The sequence below is a fragment of the Gymnodraco acuticeps genome, unplaced genomic scaffold (genome assembly GCF_902827175.1).
Source record: "Gymnodraco acuticeps unplaced genomic scaffold, fGymAcu1.1, whole genome shotgun sequence".
Lineage (NCBI taxonomy): Eukaryota > Metazoa > Chordata > Actinopteri > Perciformes > Bathydraconidae > Gymnodraco > Gymnodraco acuticeps.
The window spans coordinates 122479-144698 of record NW_022990173.1 but is presented as its reverse complement, the minus strand read 5'-3'; the positions used below and the strand labels follow the sequence as shown (position 1 = coordinate 144698).

Here is a 22220-nt window from a genome sequence, read left to right as displayed (position 1 = left end):
AGTGCCTGTTCAGATTTCTCTGGAGGAACTAAAGCTAAAGGAGATGTGAGACTGGTACCTGATGTTGGGTCTTCTGAAGGACAGAGAGTCAGAGGGACTGAGGCTGTTCAGGGAGGACAGCGTCTCCTCCGGCCTGGTCCTTCTGTTGGAAACCTCACTACTGAAGCTGTGAGAGGATGCAAAAGAGATGTGAATGATACAGTGTTTATTATGAGCCCAGTATGCAGGGTTCTTTAAGCTTAAAGACATTATGCTAATGTTCATGTCAACCTTTTGGCTTTTTTTTCCAGACCATTTACATGCACAAAATAAACTTATATAACACACTACAGGGACAAAAGGCCTCAAGATTTAAATGTGTTTAAATCTTACTAAGAATGAAAAGTAAAAATCACTCATTCCTAATATCTCTTACAAAAAGGAAATACAGGATCTATATACCCACACACATGCTTGACCATTTTGAGGAACAGAAATCCCTCCGATCCTCCAAGGGGCATTTTATTAAATAGATTTAATGTAAGAAAACATAAGAAAATAACCCTTAATAAAATCCTTCTTGGCATGTTGATGTTAAGCTTATATCATTAAATGCTTTAAAGACTTTTTAAGCATATGTGCGACCCCGAGTGTAAAAGATCAAGAACGTTCACAATATTAAAAACATTACCATCACTACAAAACTCTCTGCTATATAAATGTGGAATATTATTAATAATGTTCTACAATAACGTGCAATTACATGCCACTACGTTTGTATGCACTGTTCAACACTGCTCGTCAGTTTTTTACATTAATGATGATGTGTTTCTTGTAGTTATTTAATTGTTATTTTTTCCGCACTGTTAGTGTACAGTTTAATTATTATGCTGTTGTGTTTATTGTATCTTTGTAACTCTGGCACAAGCATTTCCTTCGGGATGAATAAAATCCACTCTTATCTTAACAGGTGTTTTTACCTGTCGGACTCGTTTCTGTCGTGTCGCTGCTTTGAGTAGGAGCTCTGCTGTTCTTCCCGCTCGTCCAACATGGAGGAGTCAGAAACATCACGAGGGGCCAAAACTCCAGATATCTGCGAGCGCGCCAACTCTGCCATCTGACGAGAACACAGTACATACATCAGATGGTTTATCTTAAAGGTGGGGTAGGTAAGAGTGGAGAAACCAGCTCGAGTGCTCTAGAATTTGAAAACACGCAGCCGAAAGAAATCTGCCCCTTCCTCACAGAGCCCCTCCTCTAACGCGCACATGACCAATGAGGGCACGAGATGAGTTTGTGCACAGATGGAAGGCTGACAGGCAGGTAGGCCGTCCAGTTACTTTAGCCGGCTCAGATGATTGGTCGAGCTTTTCACAGCGCCACGGCTTCCACTGATGACATGTTTGTATGTATTTATTGTCAAAGTATTTAATGTATTCATTGCTGTCGGGATGTTTAGAGCATTCCATGGAATATAACAAGTGTTTCTGAAGTGAATTACACACCCCACCTTTAACGAGTATATAATAAAATCCAGTTCATTCAATCTGCTGAGATGTTAAAAGAGCTTTGTTTTAGAGATTGATTTCATATTTAAAATAAATATTTCTGTGCTTAGTCTGTCGGTTTATTTTGTCAAATATTCGTAAATAAGGCAACAGTGCCAGTGTACTGTTTGCTTCATTTATTTTTAATAACTATAGCAAGTTGTCTAAAGCATCTTTCTTGTCTTCAAAGGTTTTTCACCTAAAAGACCAATTCAGCAACTAAATGGAAATGTGTTTCAAGTTAACTGCTCAAAGTAAAAGACTGAAAAAGTAACAGTTGCTGTTTTTAATATTATCCAGACGCTCTTTGAGCTTAAGCTTATTTTAAACGTTGATAAATACTAAGGTAATGCTATTTTCAAAAGGCAAAAAGACACCGGAGACCGCTTTGGATATTGTTACTATGCAAGGACAAGTACTTGAAGTGGTTGCCTGTTATAAATACCTTGGTATCTGGCTTGATGATAGAGTGCCACAGTGACGCGTCCTAAAACCCGGAAGTAAGTTACCATGTTACCACTTCCTTCGCCAAAAAGCAATCTCTCCAGAGGGTTCTGGAAACTATCTGGAACTAAGGTCTGTGGTTGAGACACATTGAAGAGACGGGTCACGTTTTGTTCTACCACATTAAATCATCAGCAGTGACCCCGCTGGTGATTTCTGAAGAGTTGACGTGTCTGAAAAACGATGGTTGTTACCAAGTGGCTGAATAGGACTACAGAAGTTGTGGAGGCCGTTGTACGTCATTACGCCGAACACGTGAACACTCCTCTAAGTTAGTTTCTGTTCTGCTTGAAAGCAAGTCCCTGCCTCCTGCAGAGTGTTCAAACAAACGCTTCAACTCGTTCCATCTAGAATCTGTGTGTTTGAATATGGATCTGAAGTCGGCGTGACGTTGAAGCAGCGACCCTGCTGTAGTTCCTTTATAGCATAACGTTAGCATTTAGCTTCTTGCGACTAGATTTATGATTAGAAAATTATAAAGTAGGGTAGACATGTGGAGATTATCCTCTGAACAAAACGTGACCCGTCTCTTCAATGTGTTTCAACCACAGACCTTATTTCCAGCTATTTTCCTAAATCCTATGGAGAGATTGCATTGCGTTTTTGACGAAGGAACCGGAAGGAGTTTACCGGGTTTTAGGATGCGTCACTCTATTGTCTCTCTTTTAAACCTCAGGTCAATAATCTGCTTAGAAAGCTGAGGGTGAAGCTACGTTTCTTTTTCAGGAACAAGTCCTGTTTCTCGCTTGAGGCCAGGAAGAGGTCTGTGACCTTTTGACCTGTGCTGGACTATGGGGATCTGATCTTTATGAATGCACCTGCCCATTGCCTGATCAAGTTAGATGCCGCCTATCACAGCGCACTGAGATTTGTTACTAACTGTAAAGTATTGACTCATCACTGCACCCTGTATGCCAGGGCAGGTCTGCCTGTACGGAGGCTCAGTCACTGGTACGTGTTCATCTACAACGCCATGTTAGGTAAACTCCCTTCTTACATCTGCTCTCTGACCACACGGAGAGCTGAAAGTAGCTATTGTTTTGTTAAATGTGCCAAGTGCTAGGACTGTCTTAGGGACGAAAGCTTTTAAGTGCGCAGCTCCTCTAACTTGGAACAGTCTGCAAAAATAATGGAAACTGAGCAGTTTGGTTCCACTGCATGTTTTTAAAGCTCGGATAGATGCTATGTAGGGATGCTCCGATCGATATCGGCCGATACTCACTCTCTACCGATCGATCGGTGCTCTCTAAAAATGACGATCACGAGAGCCAATCGCATGACATGTATATAGACTTTTTGCACTACTTTGTATTTGTGTATTTTATTATATATGTTGCATTGTTGGAGGAGCTCAGGTCAGAAGAATTTCATTGCCATTTCTACACTGAAGCTGCTGAGCATATGACGATAAAACCTTTGAATCTTGAATTGAATTACGCCTTCCTCCTCTGCAGTCATTGTGTTCCCTTTACTGAAACTCAAAAATCAATCAGGAACACAATAGGGGTATTTATTGATCTAAAAAAAAGCCCTTGATACCATAGATCAGGGCTATTCAATTGGCGGCCCGCGGGCCAACTCCGGCCCCGGGGTGATATTTACAGGCCTTTTGAGTATAATGTTAAAAAGTAGTCTAATTATTATTTTTTAAGATTTGCTTTTGTGGGCCAGAGTGCCTTTATTCCAGAGAGGGTGTTACATTAGGCGCTTTCACACCAAGTACTTTGCCGTACTTAATTCATGTGAACTCTTTAGTTCTGATGAACTAAGAGCCGATCGCGTTCACACCGGAATAAGTTCCCTGAGGGAGGATTAGGCAAATGAAGCCGCTGACGTCACTTCTTCTTCTTCTGCTTTGGGTTTACTGGCAGGCCGCAAACCACTTTACGGCGTATACTGCCGCCCAAAGTCCCCGGCCGGAAGTCCCCGGAGTTGGGGACTGGCTTCAGTAGAAGCTGCTGGGAGTCCCAGCAGCTTCTACTGAAGCCTTCCGAGTAAATCGCCAGAACACCGACACCTCCTCATCTCCACCGCTCCCATGTTTTATTTTGTGTTGCCATAAGTTAGTCTCTCTCCGTTGGTGCGCTGGGCTAATGCTAATGCTAATAATGCGAGGATAATAAAATGGCGGCTTCACAAAACTTTTTGGGAGTTTTACGGGGCGTGGTTTGCAATCCGCCCAGCCAATCAGACATAGGAACCTTTTTCTCCCCAGGAAAGTCCCTGCTCTCTAGCAGGGACGGAAAAGGGGGTGAAAAGGTTCTCATGAACTAAGTTCTAGTTCCGGATTTTTTTGGTGTGAACGAGACATTTTCGGAACTATATCGGAACTATACTGGAAAAAGTACTCCGGTGTGAAAGCGCCTATTGAGAGACAGAGGGGAAGACATTGCCTGAAAACTTGTGCGGGCTCGGGTTTCGAACCCACCTACTAGCTACTGTAGTGACAAACTGTCCTTTATTGCATCTCTGCGTGAACGGTTAGATAATTTCACCTAAATGAAATTATGTTGATGGTTAAATCAGCTTCACATGTCGGCCTACTGAGTTCTGAGCCATCTAGATCTATAAAGGCCTTGGGGCTATGTTGTTTGATTTCATTAAACACAATATATGCACTCCACTATGCTGTTGTAGTATTTACTGTATCTGAAGCTCTTAATATGATTGCTCATATTTCAAGCCATCTTTTTCCCGGCCCCTTGCTTTGGATCATTTTCATCAACCGGCCCCATTCCAAACTAATTGAATAGCCCTGCGATAGATCATAACATCCTGATATCTAAATTGCACACTTACGGAATGAGAAGAATAGCTCAGAACTGAATAGGAAGTTATTTGAAGAATAGACAACAGTATGTACAATTTCATGGTAATACGTCTAATTATATGAAGATTAAATGTGGAGTCCCACAAGGTTCAGTTTAGGGTCCAAAACTCTTTCATTTGTCTATTAATGACATTTGTGACACCTCAAAGTTACTTCAATTTGCCTTGTTTGCTGATGACACACGTTTTTTCAGTTCAGTGGACGATTGAACTATTTGGGCAGAAAGTATTACAAAAGAAATCAGCTGTTGTTCCCGGATGGAGCCCCAGAGGGACGCTCACCTCTCGGATGTGTCGGGCGGTGTCGGCCGTGTACCGCGCCGCCTCCGCCTGATGACTCATCATCTCTTTAGCCGCCTCCTGGAGACCCTCCAACGTGTCCTTCTGATTCGACGCCAAGTTCTCCTGCAGTTGATGAGCCTAGATTGAAAAGCAGCACAGCACAGATTAAAGATAAAATAAAATGATATCCATGAATGAAAATGAACATAAATACATATTTGGGTCATATATACATAAAATATACATTACATGAATGTGTGCCGGTTAAGGGAGGACAAGTTGGAGAGGAAACTGACTGATGAAATTTGTATGTATGAGTGTGTGTGTCTCTGTGTGTGTGTGTGTGTGTGTGTGTGTGTGTGTGTGTGTGTGTGTGTGTGAGGTGTATGTATGTATGACTGAGTGAGAGAGTGTGTGTGTGAGAGGTGTGTGTATGTATAACTGAGTGTGTGTGTGTGTGTGAGTGTGTATGTATGTATGACTGAGTGAGTGAGACTGTGTGTGTGTGTGTGAGGTGTATGTATGACTGAGTGAGAGAGTGTGTGTGAGAGAGGTGTGTGTATGTATGACTGTGAGTGTGTGAGTGTGTCTGTGTGTGAGAGGTGTGTGTATGTATGACTGTGTGTGTGTGAGTGTGTCTGTGTGTGAGAGGTGTGTGTATGTATGACTGTGAGTGAGTGTTTGTGTGTGAGAGGTGTGTGTATGTATGACTGTGAGTGTGTGAGTGTGTCTGTGTGTGAGAGGTGTGTGTATGTATGACTGTGTGTGAGTGTGTCTGTTTCTGTGTGTGTGCATGTGTGTGTGTTACCCTGGCCACTCTCTGTCTGTTCTCCTCCAGCTGTAGTTGCGTCTCCAGCGCTTCTCTCTCAGCTTTGATCTTCAGTTCGTAGAGGTCACGATCGTGAGCCAGCTGCCGTGCCTGAAGGGTCAAAGGTCAGAGAGCAGGTCAGTTCAGAGCGTCAAGATTCAAGGCTTTTATTGTCATTAGCTACAGTGTAGAAATGTCAATGAAAATCTTAGGTCAAAGATCACCTCTAACAGTGCAACACATATAGAAACAAACGTTCTATTTCAGAGCATCGATACAGACATACGTCACTGAAGTGCATGAGAGTTATTCATACTTTCTGTACTGTTTTTATTCTTCTCATGTTGAGTATATTGTACGCTGCACAGTTGAAGGGACTTTGCATTTTCATTGCCAACAACTCCACTGTAGCTATTGTGCAGATGACAATACAACCTTTGAATATTGAATGTACAGAATCCACACACTACAGGAAAGGGGAAACACCGAAAAAGCACAGAGAACTTCGGACGTGCTAAAACTCTTTTTTGTAGTGCTGTACGACACAATTATTTGATTTGATTTATTTCGAATGTGTAAAACAATAATACAAAAGAATTACAAGTATAATGAAATTTAACATGAGAATTATATATAAACAAATGATCTACTTAATTACACACCCGAAAAGGGGTGGGAAGAAGTGTACACTTATTTAATCCCACCCCTTCTCCCAAATACTACATTAACAAAGAAATATATTTGTTATTGAAAAACAAAAACATAAAATAAATAAACAGATAAATAGACAAACAAATACATAAAAGAGCTAAATGGTAATCAAGAAAAGATAAAATAACAAACCAAATGAATAAACCGTAAACACCCAGTTATGATTAAACTACTCCTCCTACTAAATTACTCTCAGCATCGAACCCCTTCCTCACCTTGAGCATCTGGGCCAATGAGACGCTCTCCTGCTGAGCCATGGACACTCCCATCACCCGCTCCACGTCTCCCAGCTGACGCACCGACTCCTCCATGGTCTCCAGGTGATGAAGCTCTGCGGCCATTCGCTGCTGAAGGACAGCAGGGGAGTACTGCAGGTCACCTGGGAGAGGAGAGGGTACAAGTACACACATCCTTTACTCAGGTAGAAGTACACACATCCTTTACTCAGGTAGAAGTACACACATCCTTTACTCAGGTAGAAGTACACACATCCTTTACTCAGGTAGAAGTATACACATCCTTTACTCAGGTAGAAGTACACACATCCTTTACTCAGGTAGAAGTACACACGTCCTTTACTCAAGTAGAAGTACACACATCCTTTACTCAGGTAGAAGTACACACATCCTTTACTCAGGTAGAAGTACACACATCCTTTACTCAAGTAGAAGTACACACATCCTTTACTCAAGTAAAAGTACACACATCCTTTACTCAAGTAGAAGTACACACATCCTTTACTCAAGCAGAAGTACAGATACTCGTGTTTAAAAGTACTCTGGTGAAAGTAGAAGTACTGACTAAACTTCTTTCCTCAAGTGAAAGTAAAGAGGCTTTGAAATGTACTTCAGTAAAAAGTACCCATAACTAGCAGCTGCTTTAAAGAGTACCTGACCTCCCTTTATATTAATAGAACAATAATGTCATTGTTAGCTGTGTGACATTATTGCGTCAGAAATGAGCATGCTTGATGTCTCTCTCCATAGAGGCTGGATCATCATGTTAATCACATAGCTATCATCTGCCTCAAACAGTCCTGATGCTCTTCTAGGTAATCACACATCCTGCCATGTTCACAGCTACAGTTGGGATACCGTTGTTAGCATGCTACTCTCATATTGGAGGAGGACACTCAGTATTTTCCCAACAGTAAGTGTCTGTCTGGAAAGCTTTTGTAGCACAGTTGAAATCACATATTTTTCTAGGTACGCTCTAATTCATATAACATGTGTTGTTTATGATATTAATGAGTTTTGTGTACCTGTGGTCTTGGTCTCGGCTCTTCCACTGCGCGCTGAGGTGTTTGGGTTATTGCCCCCCAGAGAGCCACTCCTCTCACCGGGAGAGTTTCCTCCTGGAGGAGAGCCGGAGGACGAAGGAGACGCCTTCCTGTGTCTGAGCGCTGAAGACTTCTTACTGTCAAGTCCCAAACAAAGAGTATGATTAATAAAGGAACAGAAAACAAAGCTCAGGTAAGCACACACAGATCAAGTGAAGTGGATATGTTTGTAGCATCAACTTTATTTATCCTGAAGGAAATTGTTGTGCCAGAGTTAAAGAAATACAATAAACACAGCAGCATAATAATACAACTGTACACTGACAGTGCCGTAAAAAGAGCAATGAAATATCTACAGGAAACACAGACGGTCACATCATTAATGTAAAATATTCTACAGTGACGAGCAGTATTTAGTAGGGATGTAACGATACCAAAAACTCACGGTACGATATTTATCGCGATATTGAAAAATAAAGAAAAAAAATGTTATACTTGAATTTTTTTTTCTTGATTAAATAATAAATCTGATTCGTACAGCATTTTAGTAGATAGTAGTATTTTAAAGTGTCAACAATATAATAATCAGACCCTGCAATAGAATAACTCAAGTTTCACTTTAGTTTTTCAAGTAACTCAACTCTAACTCACTCACTCACTCACTCACTCACTCACTCACTCACTCACTCACTCGCTCACTCGCTCACTCGCTCACTCGCTCACTCACTCACTCACTCACTCACTCGCTCACTCACTCACTCACTCACTCACTCACTCACTCACTCACTCACTCACTCACTCACTCGCTCAGCGTCATCAAGGTTATCCTTTAGGAATATGAGCATGTCCACATTTCCAGGTAGAAGCTGGGATGTTTGGGCGTTTGCAAAATCCCCTGCTGTGGAAACAACTCTCTTGCTTGGTACTGATGTTGCTGGGACAGAGAGATATGCTTTGGCCATGGGTGACAGCAGTGGGTCAAACTGTGCATTGTCTCTCCACCACTTCAAAAACAATACAGTTGTTGCCAAGAAGGTGAGGCTTATTGACAGAGATATAAACCTGTTGGTACTTGTCAATGTCTCTAGGTATGAACATGTAGCCCTGTAAATACCATGTCCTTTTGTTTTATGTTCATGTTGTAACCTACTTGCTGCCATGTTGGACAGGTCTCCCTTGAAAAAGAGATCGATGATCTCAATGGGACCACCTGGTTGAATAAAGGTTTAAAAAAAAATAACGCGGTAGATTTTGTCAGTCTCACGACGGTATTGAGACATTTATTTACTGCGATATTCGATATATCGTTACATCCCTAGTATTTAGTAGTGCAAAAAAAACGTACTAGAACAGTGCTTCTCAAAGTGTGGTCCGCGGAACACTGGTGGTCCGTGAGCACCCCCTAGTGGTCCGTGAGTATATTGGTAACATTTCACATTTTAAATAAATAAATAAATTTAAGTTTTCCGCACTCTCGCGGGAATATCTCCGCAATGGAGCGAGCTTAAGTTTCACTTTCGATTGCATGATATAGCCCAGCGCCACACCTTCATCACACATGTTGCCACTTGTTTGTACCATGTTCAGGCGATTTGAAATCTGTTCTAGAAAAACGATGTGTTTTTGGATATTTGTGGAGTTAGGTGGTTAAGTGGTCCTTGGTATGACAGTTTGAGAAACACCGTTATAGAACATTATTTATATTAATAATAATATTGCACATGTTAAATAGCAGAGGGCTTCTCTGCATGGGAATCATAAATAAATGTTTTAAAGATGTTTTTAAAACAATATACATTTAGTCAAAGAGGTATTTGAATAGGGCTGCATGCTCTTCAAGATGTCTATTTTAAAAAGTACGACCCAGCACTTCCTCCATTTGTATTCAACAGGAAATGTGATGTTTGAATCTTACTAGTGTTTTGTATTGTTTGGACGTCACGTAGGAGTTTCTCAGTCGGTGGCTTCTGATCTGGTTTCATCGTCTCGTGTTTTACTTTTGTTTCATGTCCCGTCTCTTTCTCATGTATTTATGCTATGTGTTTTCTACAGTTGTTGATGCACAGCACTTTGTTCAACTCTGTTGTTTTTAAATGTGCTACAGAAACAAAATGATTGGATGTATTTTAAGCAGCGCAAATAAAGAAGAAGCTAAACTGAGTAAACATTTAATGTTCCTCCAGATTCTGAAACTATACAAGAGAGAGAGATTGTTTATAGCTTTGCAGAGAGGGTTAACCAAATGATGAAGATAAGAGGGGCCCTCGTCCTGAGCAGCAGTGAGGGAGGATGATGAAGAATGAATGGCGTTATTGTGCTGCTGGGAAGCCCAACGTCTCAGAGACCAGGGTCTTTCACTTTGAGCAGAGCGCTATGAAAGATACGCACAGAGAGGGCAGAAGTACACACATTCTTTACTCAAGTAGAAGTACACACATCCTTTACTCAAGTAGAAGTACACACATCCTTTACTCAAGTAGAAGTACACACATCCTTTACTCAAGTAGAAGTACACACATCCTTTACTCAAGTAGAAGTACACATCCTTTACTCAAGTAGAAGTACACACATCCTTTACTCAAGTAGAAGTACACGCATTCTTTACTCCAGTAGAAGTACACGCATCCTTTACTCAAGTAGAAGTACACACATTCTTTACTCAAGTAGAAGTACACACATCCTTTACTCAAGCAGAAGTACACACATCCTTTACTCAAGTAGAAGTACACACATCCTTTACTCAAGTAGAAGTACACACATCCTTTACTCAAGTAGAAGTACACATCCTTTACTCAAGTAGAAGTACACACATCCTTTACTCAAGTAGAAGTACACGCATCCTTTACTCAAGTAGAAGTACACGCATCCTTTACTCAAGTAGAAGTACACACATCCTTTACTCCAGTAGAAGTACACGCATCCTTTACTCAAGCAGAAGTACACACATCCTTTACTCAAGTAGAAGTACACACATCCTTTACTCAAGTAGAAGTACACGCATCCTTTACTCAAGTAGAAGTACACACATCCTTTACTCAAGTAGAAGTACACACATCCTTTACTCAAGTAGAAGTACACGCATCCTTTACTCAAGTAGAAGTACACGCATCCTTTACTCAAGTAGAAGTACAGATACTCGTGTTTAAAAATACTCTGGTGAAAGTAGAAGTACTGACTAAACTTCTTTCCTCAAGTCAAAGTAAAGAGGCTTTGAAGTGTACTTCAGTAGAAAGTACCCATAACTAGCAGCTGCTTTAAAGAGTACCTGACCTCCCTTTATATTAATAGAACAATAATGTCATTGTTAGCTAATGAATGTTTCCATGCTGAACAACGGCAACATGACAACGTTTCCATTGGTCCCTCTTCTTTAGAGAAGACCAGGAAATGATGGATACACGGATCGTGTTCAAATCAATAGGCACGCAATGACTCTAAAGAATAATGATCACGCATCAAACACACATTCAGACTAAAGGAACCAGCTGTTTGGGAAATGAGAGAAGTAGAAAGTACAGGTATTTGAGTTCAACATGTGAGAAGTAGAAAGTACAGGTATTTGTGTTCAACATGTGAGAAGTGGAAAGTTCAGGTATTTGGGTTCAACATGTAAGAAGTAGAAAGTACAGGTATTTGTGTTCAACATGTAAGAAGTAGAAAGTACAGGTATTTGTGTTCAACATGTAAGAAGTAGAAAGTACAGGTATTTGTGTTCAACATGTAAGAAGTAGAAAAGTACAGGTATTTGAGTTCAACATGTAAAAGTAGAAAGTACAGGTATTTGAGTTCAACATGTAAGAAGTAGAAAGTACAGGTATTTGAGTTCAACATGTGAGAAGTAGAAAGTACAGGTATTTGTGTTCAACATGTGAGAAGTAGAAAGTACAGGTATTTGTGTTCAACATGTGAGAAGTAGAAAGTACAGGTATTTGAGTTCAACATGTGAGAAGTAGAAAGTACAGGTATTTGTGTTCAACATGTGAGAAGTAGAAAGTACAGGTATTTGTGTTCAACATGTGAGAAGTAGAAAGTTCAGGTATTTGAGTTCAACATGTGAGAAGTAGAAAGTACAGGTATTTGAGTTCAACATGTAAGAAGTAGAAAGTACAGGTATTTGAGTTCAACATGTGAGAAGTAGAAAGTTCAGGTATTTGAGTTCAACATGTGAGAAGTAGAAAGTTCAGGTATTTGAGTTCAACATGTGAGAAGTAGAAAGTACAGGTATTTGAGTTCAACATGTGAGAAGTAGAAAGTACAGGTATTTGAGTTCAACATGTGAGAAGTAGAAAGTACAGGTATTTGAGTTCAACATGTAAGAAGTAGAAAGTACAGGTATTTGAGTTCAACATGTGAGAAGTAGAAAGTACAGGTATTTGAGTTCAACATGTGAGAAGTAGAAAGTTCAGGTATTTGAGTTCAACATGTAAGAAGTAGAAAGTTCAGGTATTTGTGTTCAACATGTAAGAAGTAGAAAGTACAGGTATTTGTGTTCAACATGTAAGAAGTAGAAAGTACAGGTATTTGTGTTCAACATGTAAGAAGTAGAAAGTACAGGTATTGGTGTTCAACATGTAAGAAGTAGAAAGTACAGGTATTGGTGTTCAACATGTAAGAAGTAGAAAGTACAGGTATTTGAGTTCAACATGTGAGAAGTAGAAAGTACAGGTATTGGTGTTCAACATGTAAGAAGTAGAAAGTACAGGTATTTGTGTTCAACATGTAAGAAGTAGAAAGTACAGGTATTTGTGTTCAACATGTGAGAAGTAGAAAGTACAGGTATTGGAGTTCAACATGTAAGAAGTAGAAAGTACAGGTATTTGTGTTCAACATGTAAGAAGTAGAAAGTACAGGTATTTGTGTTCAACATGTAAGAAGTAGAAAGTACAGGTATTGGTGTTCAACATGTAAGAAGTAGAAAGTACAGGTATTTGTGTTCAACATGTGAGAAGTAGAAAGTACAGGTATTTGGGTTCAACATGTGAGAAGTAGAAAGTACAGGTATTGGTGTTCAACATGTAAGAAGTAGAAAGTTCAGGTATTTGAGTTCAACATGTGAGAAGTAGAAAGTACAGGTATTTGTGTTCAACATGTAAGAAGTAGAAAGTACAGGTATTTGTGTTCAACATGTAAGAAGTAGAAAGTACAGGTATTTGAGTTCAACATGTGAGAAGTAGAAAGTACAGGTATTTGTGTTCAACATGTAAGAAGTAGAAAGTACAGGTATTTGAGTTCAACATGTGAAGAAGTAGAAAGTCCAGGTATTTGTGTTCAAACATGTAAGAAGTAGAAAGTACAGGTATTTGTGTTCAACATGTAAGAAGTAGAAAGTACAGGTATTTGTGTTCAACATGTAAGAAGTAGAAAGTACAGGTATTTGTGTTCAACATGTGAGAAGTAGAAAGTACAGGTATTGGTGTTCAACATGTAAGAAGTAGAAAGTACAGGTATTTGTGTTCAACATGTAAGAAGTAGAAAGTACAGGTATTTGTGTTCAACATGTGAGAAGTAGAAAGTACAGGTATTTGAGTTCAAACATGTAAGAAGTAGAAAGTACAGGTATTTGTGTTCAACATGTGAGAAGTAGAAAGTACAGGTATTTGTGTTCAACATGTAAGAAGTAGAAAGTACAGGTATTTGAGTTCAACATGTAAGAAGTAGAAAGTACAGGTATTTGAGTTCAACATGTAGAAAGTAGAAAGTACAGGTATTTGAGTTCAACATGTAAGAAGTAGAAAGTACAGGTATTTGAGTTCAACATGTAAGAAGTAGAAAGTACAGGTATTTGAGTTCAACATGTGAGAAGTAGAAAGTACAGGTATTTGTGTTCAACATGTAAGAAGTAGAAAGTACAGGTATTTGAGTTCAACATGTAAGAAGTAGAAAGTACAGGTATTTGTGTTCAACATGTAAGAAGTAGAAAGTACAGGTATTTGAGTTCAACATGTAAGAAGTAGAAAGTACAGGTATTTGAGTTCAACATGTAAGAAGTAGAAAGTACAGGTATTTGAGTTCAACATGTGAGAAGTAGAAAGTACAGGTATTTGAGTTCAACATGTGAGAAGTAGAAAGTACAGGTATTTGAGTTCAACATGTAAGAAGTAGAAAGTACAGGTATTTGAGTTCAACATGTACGAAGTAGAAAGTACAGGTATTTGTGTTCAACATGTAAGAAGTAGAAAGTACAGGTATTTGGGTTCAACATGTACTAAGTAGAAAGTACAGGTATTTGTGTTCAACATGTAAGAAGTAGAAAGTACAGGTATTTGGGTTCAACATGTAAGAAGTAGAAAGTACAGGTATTTGTGTTCAACATGTGAGAAGTAGAAAGTACAGGTATTTGGGTTCAACATGTAAGAAGTAGAAAGTACAGGTATTTGAGTTCAACATGTAAGAAGTAGAAAGTACAGGTATTTGGGTTCAACATGTGAGAAGTAGAAAGTACAGGTATTTGTGTTCAACATGTAAGAAGTAGAAAGTACAGGTATTTGGGTTCAACATGTAAGAAGTAGAAAGTACAGGTATTTGAGTTCAACATGTAAGAAGTAGAAAGTACAGGTATTTGGGTTCAACATGTAAGAAGTAGAAAGTACAGGTATTTGAGTTCAACATGTAAGAAGTAGAAAGTCCTCATAAAAATAAGTAGTGGAGTAAAGTACTGATATCAGAGAAAGTATTTGTACTCCACTACTTCCCACCTCTGGATACGGATATGAATGCTCTCTGCTTAAAGTCTATGTAACTCTGAAAGGTGATGCACGAGCCTTTACTAAAGAAGCACACAAAATCCCCACTCAAGTTCAACAACAACCTGCTTTGTGAACACTCCCGTCTGAAAGTCTGAAGTGCCCCGATAAACATTCATCCGTTTGTCATCATGCAATCTACTTATTTATATAAATAGTTATCACCGCAATAAACCGTATTTAATTGTGTCTTAATGTTCATTATTTAATATTCTGTTCTCGAACATATCATATTCTATTTACATGTAGATAGACTTCTTGCACTATTTTGTATTTTATTATATACCGTGGAGGAAATAAGTATTTGATCCCCTGGAGATACTCATTCAAATTATAGACTGTTCATTTATTTGCAAGCGGGCAAACTTACAAAATCTGCAGGGGATTAAATACTCGTTTCCTCCACTGTGTGTTGCATTGTTGGAGGAGTTCAGGTCAGAAGGATTTCATTGACATGTCTAAACTGTAGCTGCTGAGCATATGACAATAACACCTTTGAATCTTTGAAAATGGCATGCCTTCACCCTGAGAGGAATCTGCCACCTGGGCTTTGTGAGCAGCGTCAGACGTCTCAAATATCACTACCCGGCGCTGAGATTAAAAGGAAAATAACTCTCTCCTTCCCTTGGCTTTGGCCCAGGACCCTGAGGGCCTCCAGAACAAAACAGCCTCTGTCTCTGGTCCAACTGCGGCAGCTGCTCAGACCCTCCAGCAGTGTTTAGACTGGCAGGCTGCACTCTTAAAGGTCTCCTATCCTGCTATTGTTAGGCATATATTATAGGTCTCAGATATATATAAAAATGGTAACACTTTATTTTTAAAAAGGTACACATCTTCACCATCAACTAGTTGTTCATTAACATGCATTTTAGCAGTATATTGGCTCTTTATTAGTCATTATAAAACACTTATGAATGCCTTATTCTACATGACCATATTCTGCAAGTACTAGGCCATTAGCTGAGAGTTTGTCCTCAATAACCCTCCAATAATTAGTGCTTATTTATCGCAAGCAAGGAAGTTGTTGTACAGGCGTTAGGGTCTTAATGTGCTCAATATGGGCCTAATGAGGCATTCTCTCATAACACCTAACAAATATGATCTATTCTTATGCAACAAGACATGAAACTAAAAGTGTTAATTGTGTCAAAATAACTCAGAATGTGGTTTTTCTAACTCAGAATATGTTCCCTATTTGAAAGTGAAGTCTTGTTCATAACTGATAAGCTGGTAGTTTGACTCCAATATGTTAAAGAACAACTAGTTGATGGTGAATATGTGTAACCTAAATCTAAAGTGTTTCCATAAAAATATATATAAAAAACATGTCTATGAAGTGCTTTGCTCAAAATACCAAACTAGCCTCAAACCCCTCTATTTCAGCTGTTACTAAAGCGCTGATTCTGGGTCAGTAGCTACCAGCAGAAACTCAGCTGCCGGGATTAAACTCCATCATGTTCCAAACCACATCAAGGATTCTCTCTGAAACAGAACAGAGCTCAAACTCTTTCTCTCTCTCAGGTTTACCACAAGGTGACTTCCTTTTTACTTCCTGCTTCTTCACACACTCTCTCCAGTACAGGTTAGCTCTGAGTGTTAGCATGCTAATGTAAACACAGACCATATTACTTCTAGCACACGTCTCATTGTTTCTGACAGCAACGTTTCTGATTGGCCCGTGGGTGTGAAGCCCGCCCACATTTTAGTAATGTCGTCATGACGCAGCAAATCTGGATCAGCTCCGATGTTCCCCCGTTTTTAGAGATGTGGGTACGGAGGAAAAGAGAGAGGGGTTTATTTTGTGACACTTTGTGAGTCTCCTGTCACCGGGGACAGAAGGTGATGGATATAGGACATAAAAAAAAGTGCATTTTGCATGATAGGAGAGCTTTAAAAGCGCAGTTTACGGACTTCTGCATCACTCTGTTTTCAAGAAGACCCACCTGTCCTGCACCGCATTTTACTGACTGTCCTTTGTTATATAACCATATTTGATTCAATATGCTCCTGAGATAACTTTATATTTTATCGTATTTTCTCCTCATTGTGAAGCACCTAGAGATGACGTCGTTTTTAAAGTGTGCTATATGAATGAAATGTATTATTATTATTAGTTTAGAAATGAGTCATGCCCAGATAGATGAACCTCTGGGTGATTACAATATGTACAAAGTGGAGGTTTCTGAGTGGGAACGCTGAGTTGACCCAGCGATGAAAAGATCTCATTCAGCTCCGAGTGCACGTAGATTTTATTTAAGCTCGACATACATTAATTTGCATCCAGAGAAAAGGAAATAAGGCAGATACTATCATGCTGGCAGACTAATACAAATAGTCAAATGCAGCAGTTCTGCACTCGAGGTAACAGAAACCCAGGAAGGAAGGAAGTACCAGAGACACCAGGATGTGCAGGTTATTTTAACCTGTAGCAGGGCTGCATATTTCATTGAAATGTTATCAAAATGGCAACGTGGGCTAGAGCAAAGTTCAAATACAAGGAAGCACAATATTTGGTCAAGGCTAAATACAAGTTAAAGGTCACCCATCATGCTATTTGTAGGCAACAGCATAGGTCTCAGATATATACAATATATAAAAACATGTCTATGAAGTGTTTTGCTCCAAACACCAAACAGATCATTCTAGCCACGTTTTTTGGTGCGTTTCCACTCGGGGTAGTTCCGGCTAGCGGGTACTTTTTCACAATTTTTCTGGCACTCCAAAATCATGGTTCTTTCCGGGCCAACAACCGGGCTGAGCCGGGCTGAGTATGCTAAACTAGACAGAGAATCGCTGGCAACTACAACAAGATGAACATATTTGACTGTGATTTAATTGTAATACACCAGGGGTGCCCAACCTTTTTTGAACCGAGAGCTACTTTTAAAGTTGCCAGTCTGCTGAGATCTACCAGTCTAAATAGAGAGGTGTAGCCATTACTGACAGCCTACTACCAGGTGAATACACACTTCTACTTGTATAAAACTGACCTCTGTACGATTAATACTTCATAAAATACTCAGATCCTTTATCTTACCTCTTTCTAATCTACACACATACAAGTATTTAACTGAAGTTACACAACAGTGTTGTTGATACAGAGTTGGAGTTTATCCACACGTCACATACTACAGTGGGTAATGTTTAAGAAACATTGAACAGTGCTGCCACATATGACACAGGAAGAAAGACTCTGAACCCTTTCTTTGACATTATATAAAAATAGTGTTGCTACAAAAGTATAAATTAGGCTTACTAATAAGACAACTCAGATCTGAAGCTACACAGGAATCTGCTGCCAAAGTGCAATAAAAAAAGATTATCTAAAAAATTAATAGAATCAAACCCTTTTTTTGTTGCATTTTAGTAGATTATAAAAATAAATGCCTTTAAAATAGGAAGCCAGCAACACTAGTTTCTTAACCTGAATTGATAATAGACTATATTTGCATTCTTATACCATTTTGTACAATAATTGTAATGAATAAGTTCAAACAAACTCAAACTTACAGCTGATTAATAACGGTATCTAACTTGAGTTTTTATTATATCAAAAACCTGTTGAAATGCTTCTGTTATTTTTACTGTCCCCAAAAAGCGCGTCGGCAGCCTCCAGGAAAGCTTCTTTCATAACTTCGCCGTCTTTGAAAGACTTCATGTGTTTCTCAAGAACGTGCCTGACACGATAAGATGCTCTGGTAGCAGCCTTGCTCTTGTTGTTGGACCTGGTGAAAATGGACTGCTGTGCATTTAGCTGTCCTCTCAGGCCCCTCCCCTTTTGGAGCGTAGGGCAGAATTAGGAGGGAATTCCGTCTCGTAGCGTTTGTGCACTGTTTTGAAATGCCGCTCCTAAATTACCCTTCTTCGATAAAGCCACGCTCGCATTGCAGATGAGAGACAGAGGACTTTGAATTGGAATAGATACAAAAATAATCATCCTCCCACTCGGAGTGAAAATTATATATGTTTTGCTTCTGCCATAATTGCGGTCTTGTGTGTGTGCGGACTGTCACTGCACTGCCCACTAGCCACGCCCCAACACATGGGGTCACGCCGGCCAATCACAAAGCTTTGATGCGTTCAAGTGCATTATTCTGGCACAGGAAGATTATGTTACAAGACATTAACGATAAAACAGAATATTGTTGTTCTATTTTTAGACACATCTCGCGATCGACTGGGAATCTCCCCGCGATCGACTGGTTGGGCATTCCTGTAATACACGTTTCTAAATTATGCCGAAGTAACAACATACTGATACCGGTTAGTAAAAACCATGAATTAATGCTTTGACAAGTCTGCAGACAGACGGCAGAGAAACACCTTTTAAAATGCGTGCTTTCTAAATGGAGCTTGGCTAAGCTAACGTTATATATGCTCCGACCGTCCACACTCACAACAACGGCCTACAGACATAAATAAAGCAGCGACTGTATTCTCCATGACACAGACAGTCTGTGGTTTGTACTTGTTTAACTTGTGTCTAGTTTCTGAACAGATATGAGGAGCTGTGAGCTCTGAGTGCTAACTGCTAACGGCTGATGTTGGTTTTGTGGTTCTCATTGAAGATGACGTCACGGCTCCCCCTACACTGCGTTACTATAGTTACCGCCCCAGTTCCTAAACTGTAATGGAAACGCAGCATAAAGTGAGCCAAGGCCTAGCTATACCGTACTAAGCCGAGCGAGGCCTGCAGTGGAAAAGCGCCATAATTGTGGAAACACCTCTTGATCACCGCTCATTTGCTCCAGTTTGATACCTTTGAGATGCTTTTACATTGTCAAAAAGAACACAAACTCACGTTCACTTCAGTGTGATTTAATATATATATCGTGTTACCTGTGGTGAGAAAGCTCTGGAGTTTCCCCTGAAGCCTCGTTAGAGCGGACGCTTCTGGCCTGGCTGTTGGGAGAGCTTTTGTCCGAGGCTCTCCTCCTGGAGTCGGAGGATAAAGCGTCTGAAGGAGGAGAGCAGGAGCTCCTGTGATCTTCCACCAGAGTGCCATCGCTGTGGTCTGATGCTGCGCCTGCAGAGGACCAGAGGTTATGAGAGGAGTTTGTAGCACAGAGGGTTAAAGTACACACATCAAGTAGAAAGTACAGGTATTTGAGTTCAACATTTAAGAAGTAGAAAGTACAGGTATTTGTGTTCAACATTTAAGAAGTAGAAAGTACAGGTATTTGTGTTCAACATGTAAGAAGTAGAAAGTACAGGTATTTGAGTTCAACATGTAAGAAGTAGAAAGTACAGGTATTTGAGTTCAACATGTAAGAAGTAGAAAGTACAGATATTTGGGTTCAACATGTAAGAAGTAGAAAGTACAGGTATTTGTGGTTCAACATGTAAGAAGTAGAAAGTACAGGTATTTGAGTTCAACATGTAAGAAGTAGAAAGTACAGGTATTTGGGGTTCAACATGTAAGAAGTAGAAAGTACAGGTATTTGAGTTCAACATGTAAGAAGTAGAAAGTACAGGTATTTGTGTTCAACATGTAAGAAGTAGAAAGTACAGGTATTTGAGTTCAACATGTAAGAAGTAGAAAGTACAGGTATTTGGGTTCAACATGTAAGAAGTAGAAAGTACAGGTATTTGTGTTCAACATGTGAGAAGTAGAAAGTACAGGTATTTGAGTTCAACATGTGAGAAGTAGAAAGTACAGGTATTTGTGTTCAACATGTGAGAAGTAGAAAGTACAGGTATTTGTGTTCAACATGTAAGAAGTAGAAAGTACAGGTATTTGGGTTCAACATGTAAGAAGTAGAAAGTACAGGTATTTGAGTTCAACATGTAAGAAGTAGAAAGTACAGGTATTTGAGTTCAACATGTAAGAAGTAGAAAGTACAGGTATTTGAGTTCAACATGTAAGAAGTAGAAAGTACAGGTATTTGGGTTCAACATGTAAGAAGTAGAAAGTACAGGTATTTGAGTTCAACATGTAAGAAGTAGAAAGTACAGGTATTTGAGTTCAACATGTAAGAAGTAGAAAGTACAGGTATTTGAGTTCAACATGTAAGAAGTAGAAAGTACAGGTATTTGTGTTCAACATGTAAGAAGTAGAAAGTACAGGTATTTGAGTTCAACATGTGAGAAGTAGAAAGTACAGGTATTTGAGTTCAACATGTGAGAAGTAGAAAGTACAGGTATTTGAGTTCAACATGTGAGAAGTAGAAAGTACAGGTATTTGAGTTCAACATTTAAGAAGTAGAAAGTACAGGTATTTGTGTTCAACATTTAAGAAGTAGAAAGTACAGGTATTTGAGTTCAACATGTAAGAAGTAGAAAGTACAGGTATTTGAGTTCAACATGTAAGAAGTAGAAAGTACAGGTATTTGGGTTCAACATGTAAGAAGTAGAAAGTACAGGTATTTGGGTTCAACATGTAAGAAGTAGAAAGTACAGGTATTTGTGTTCAACATGTAAGAAGTAGAAAGTACAGGTATTTGAGTTCAACATGTGAGAAGTAGAAAGTACAGGTATTTGAGTTCAACATTTAAGAAGTAGAAAGTACAGGTATTTGTGTTCAACATTTAAGAAGTAGAAAGTACAGGTATTTGTGTTCAACATGTAAGAAGTAGAAAGTACAGGTATTTGTGTTCAACATTTAAGAAGTAGAAAGTACAGGTATTTGTGTTCAACATTTAAGAAGTAGAAAGTACAGGTATTTGTGTTCAACATTTAAGAAGTAGAAAGTACAGGTATTTGTGTTCAACATTTAAGAAGTAGAAAGTACAGGTATTTGAGTTCAACATGTAAGAAGTAGAAAGTACAGGTATTTGAGTTCAACATGTAAGAAGTAGAAAGTACAGGTATTTGAGTTCAACATGTGAGAAGTAGAAAGTACAGGTATTTGAGTTCAACATTTAAGAAGTAGAAAGTACAGGTATTGAGTTCAACATGTAAGAAGTAGAAAGTACAGGTATTTGAGTTCAACATGTAAGAAGTAGAAAGTACAGGTATTTGTGTTCAACATTTAAGAAGTAGAAAGTACAGGTATTTGTGTTCAACATGTAAGAAGTAGAAAGTACAGGTATTTGAGTTCAACATTTAAGAAGTAGAAAGTACAGGTATTTGAGTTCAACATGTAAGAAGTAGAAAGTACAGGTATTTGAGTTCAACATGTAAGAAGTAGAAAGTACAGGTATTTGAGTTCAACATGTGAGAAGTAGAAAGTACAGGTATTTGTGTTCAACATGTAAGAAGTAGAAAGTACAGGTATTTGAGTTCAACATGTGAGAAGTAGAAAGTACAGGTATTTGTGTTCAACATGTGAGAAGTAGAAAGTACAGGTATTTGAGTTCAACATGTGAGAAGTAGAAAGTACAGGTATTTGAGTTCAACATGTAAGAAGTAGAAAGTACAGGTATTTGAGTTCAACATGTGAGAAGTAGAAAGTACAGGTATTTGAGTTCAACATGTGAGAAGTAGAAAGTACAGGTATTTGAGTTCAACATGTGAGAAGTATAAAGTACAGGTATTTGAGTTCAACATTTAAGAAGTAGAAAGTACAGGTATTTGTGTTCAACATTTAAGAAGTAGAA

General features: G+C 39.1%; 1 protein-coding gene across 5 annotated transcripts in view; it reads right to left on the bottom strand.

Annotated features, from left to right (window-relative positions):
- The window catches only part of cep350 (centrosomal protein 350), a 132710-nt gene that overhangs the window by 48263 nt on the left and 62227 nt on the right, over positions 1-22220 (bottom strand). For all 5 annotated transcript variants that reach the window (XM_034217728.1, XM_034217724.1, XM_034217727.1 and 2 more), the window contains exons 17-23: positions 19522-19708; positions 7922-8076; positions 6876-7039; positions 5950-6060; positions 5142-5279; positions 960-1096; positions 59-166 (exon numbers count right to left, since the gene is read on the bottom strand). In XM_034217728.1, coding sequence (XP_034073619.1) covers positions 59-166; positions 960-1096; positions 5142-5279; positions 5950-6060; positions 6876-7039; positions 7922-8076; positions 19522-19708 — 1000 coding nt within the window. The remainder of the gene's footprint in view (positions 1-58; positions 167-959; positions 1097-5141; positions 5280-5949; positions 6061-6875; positions 7040-7921; positions 8077-19521; positions 19709-22220) is intronic.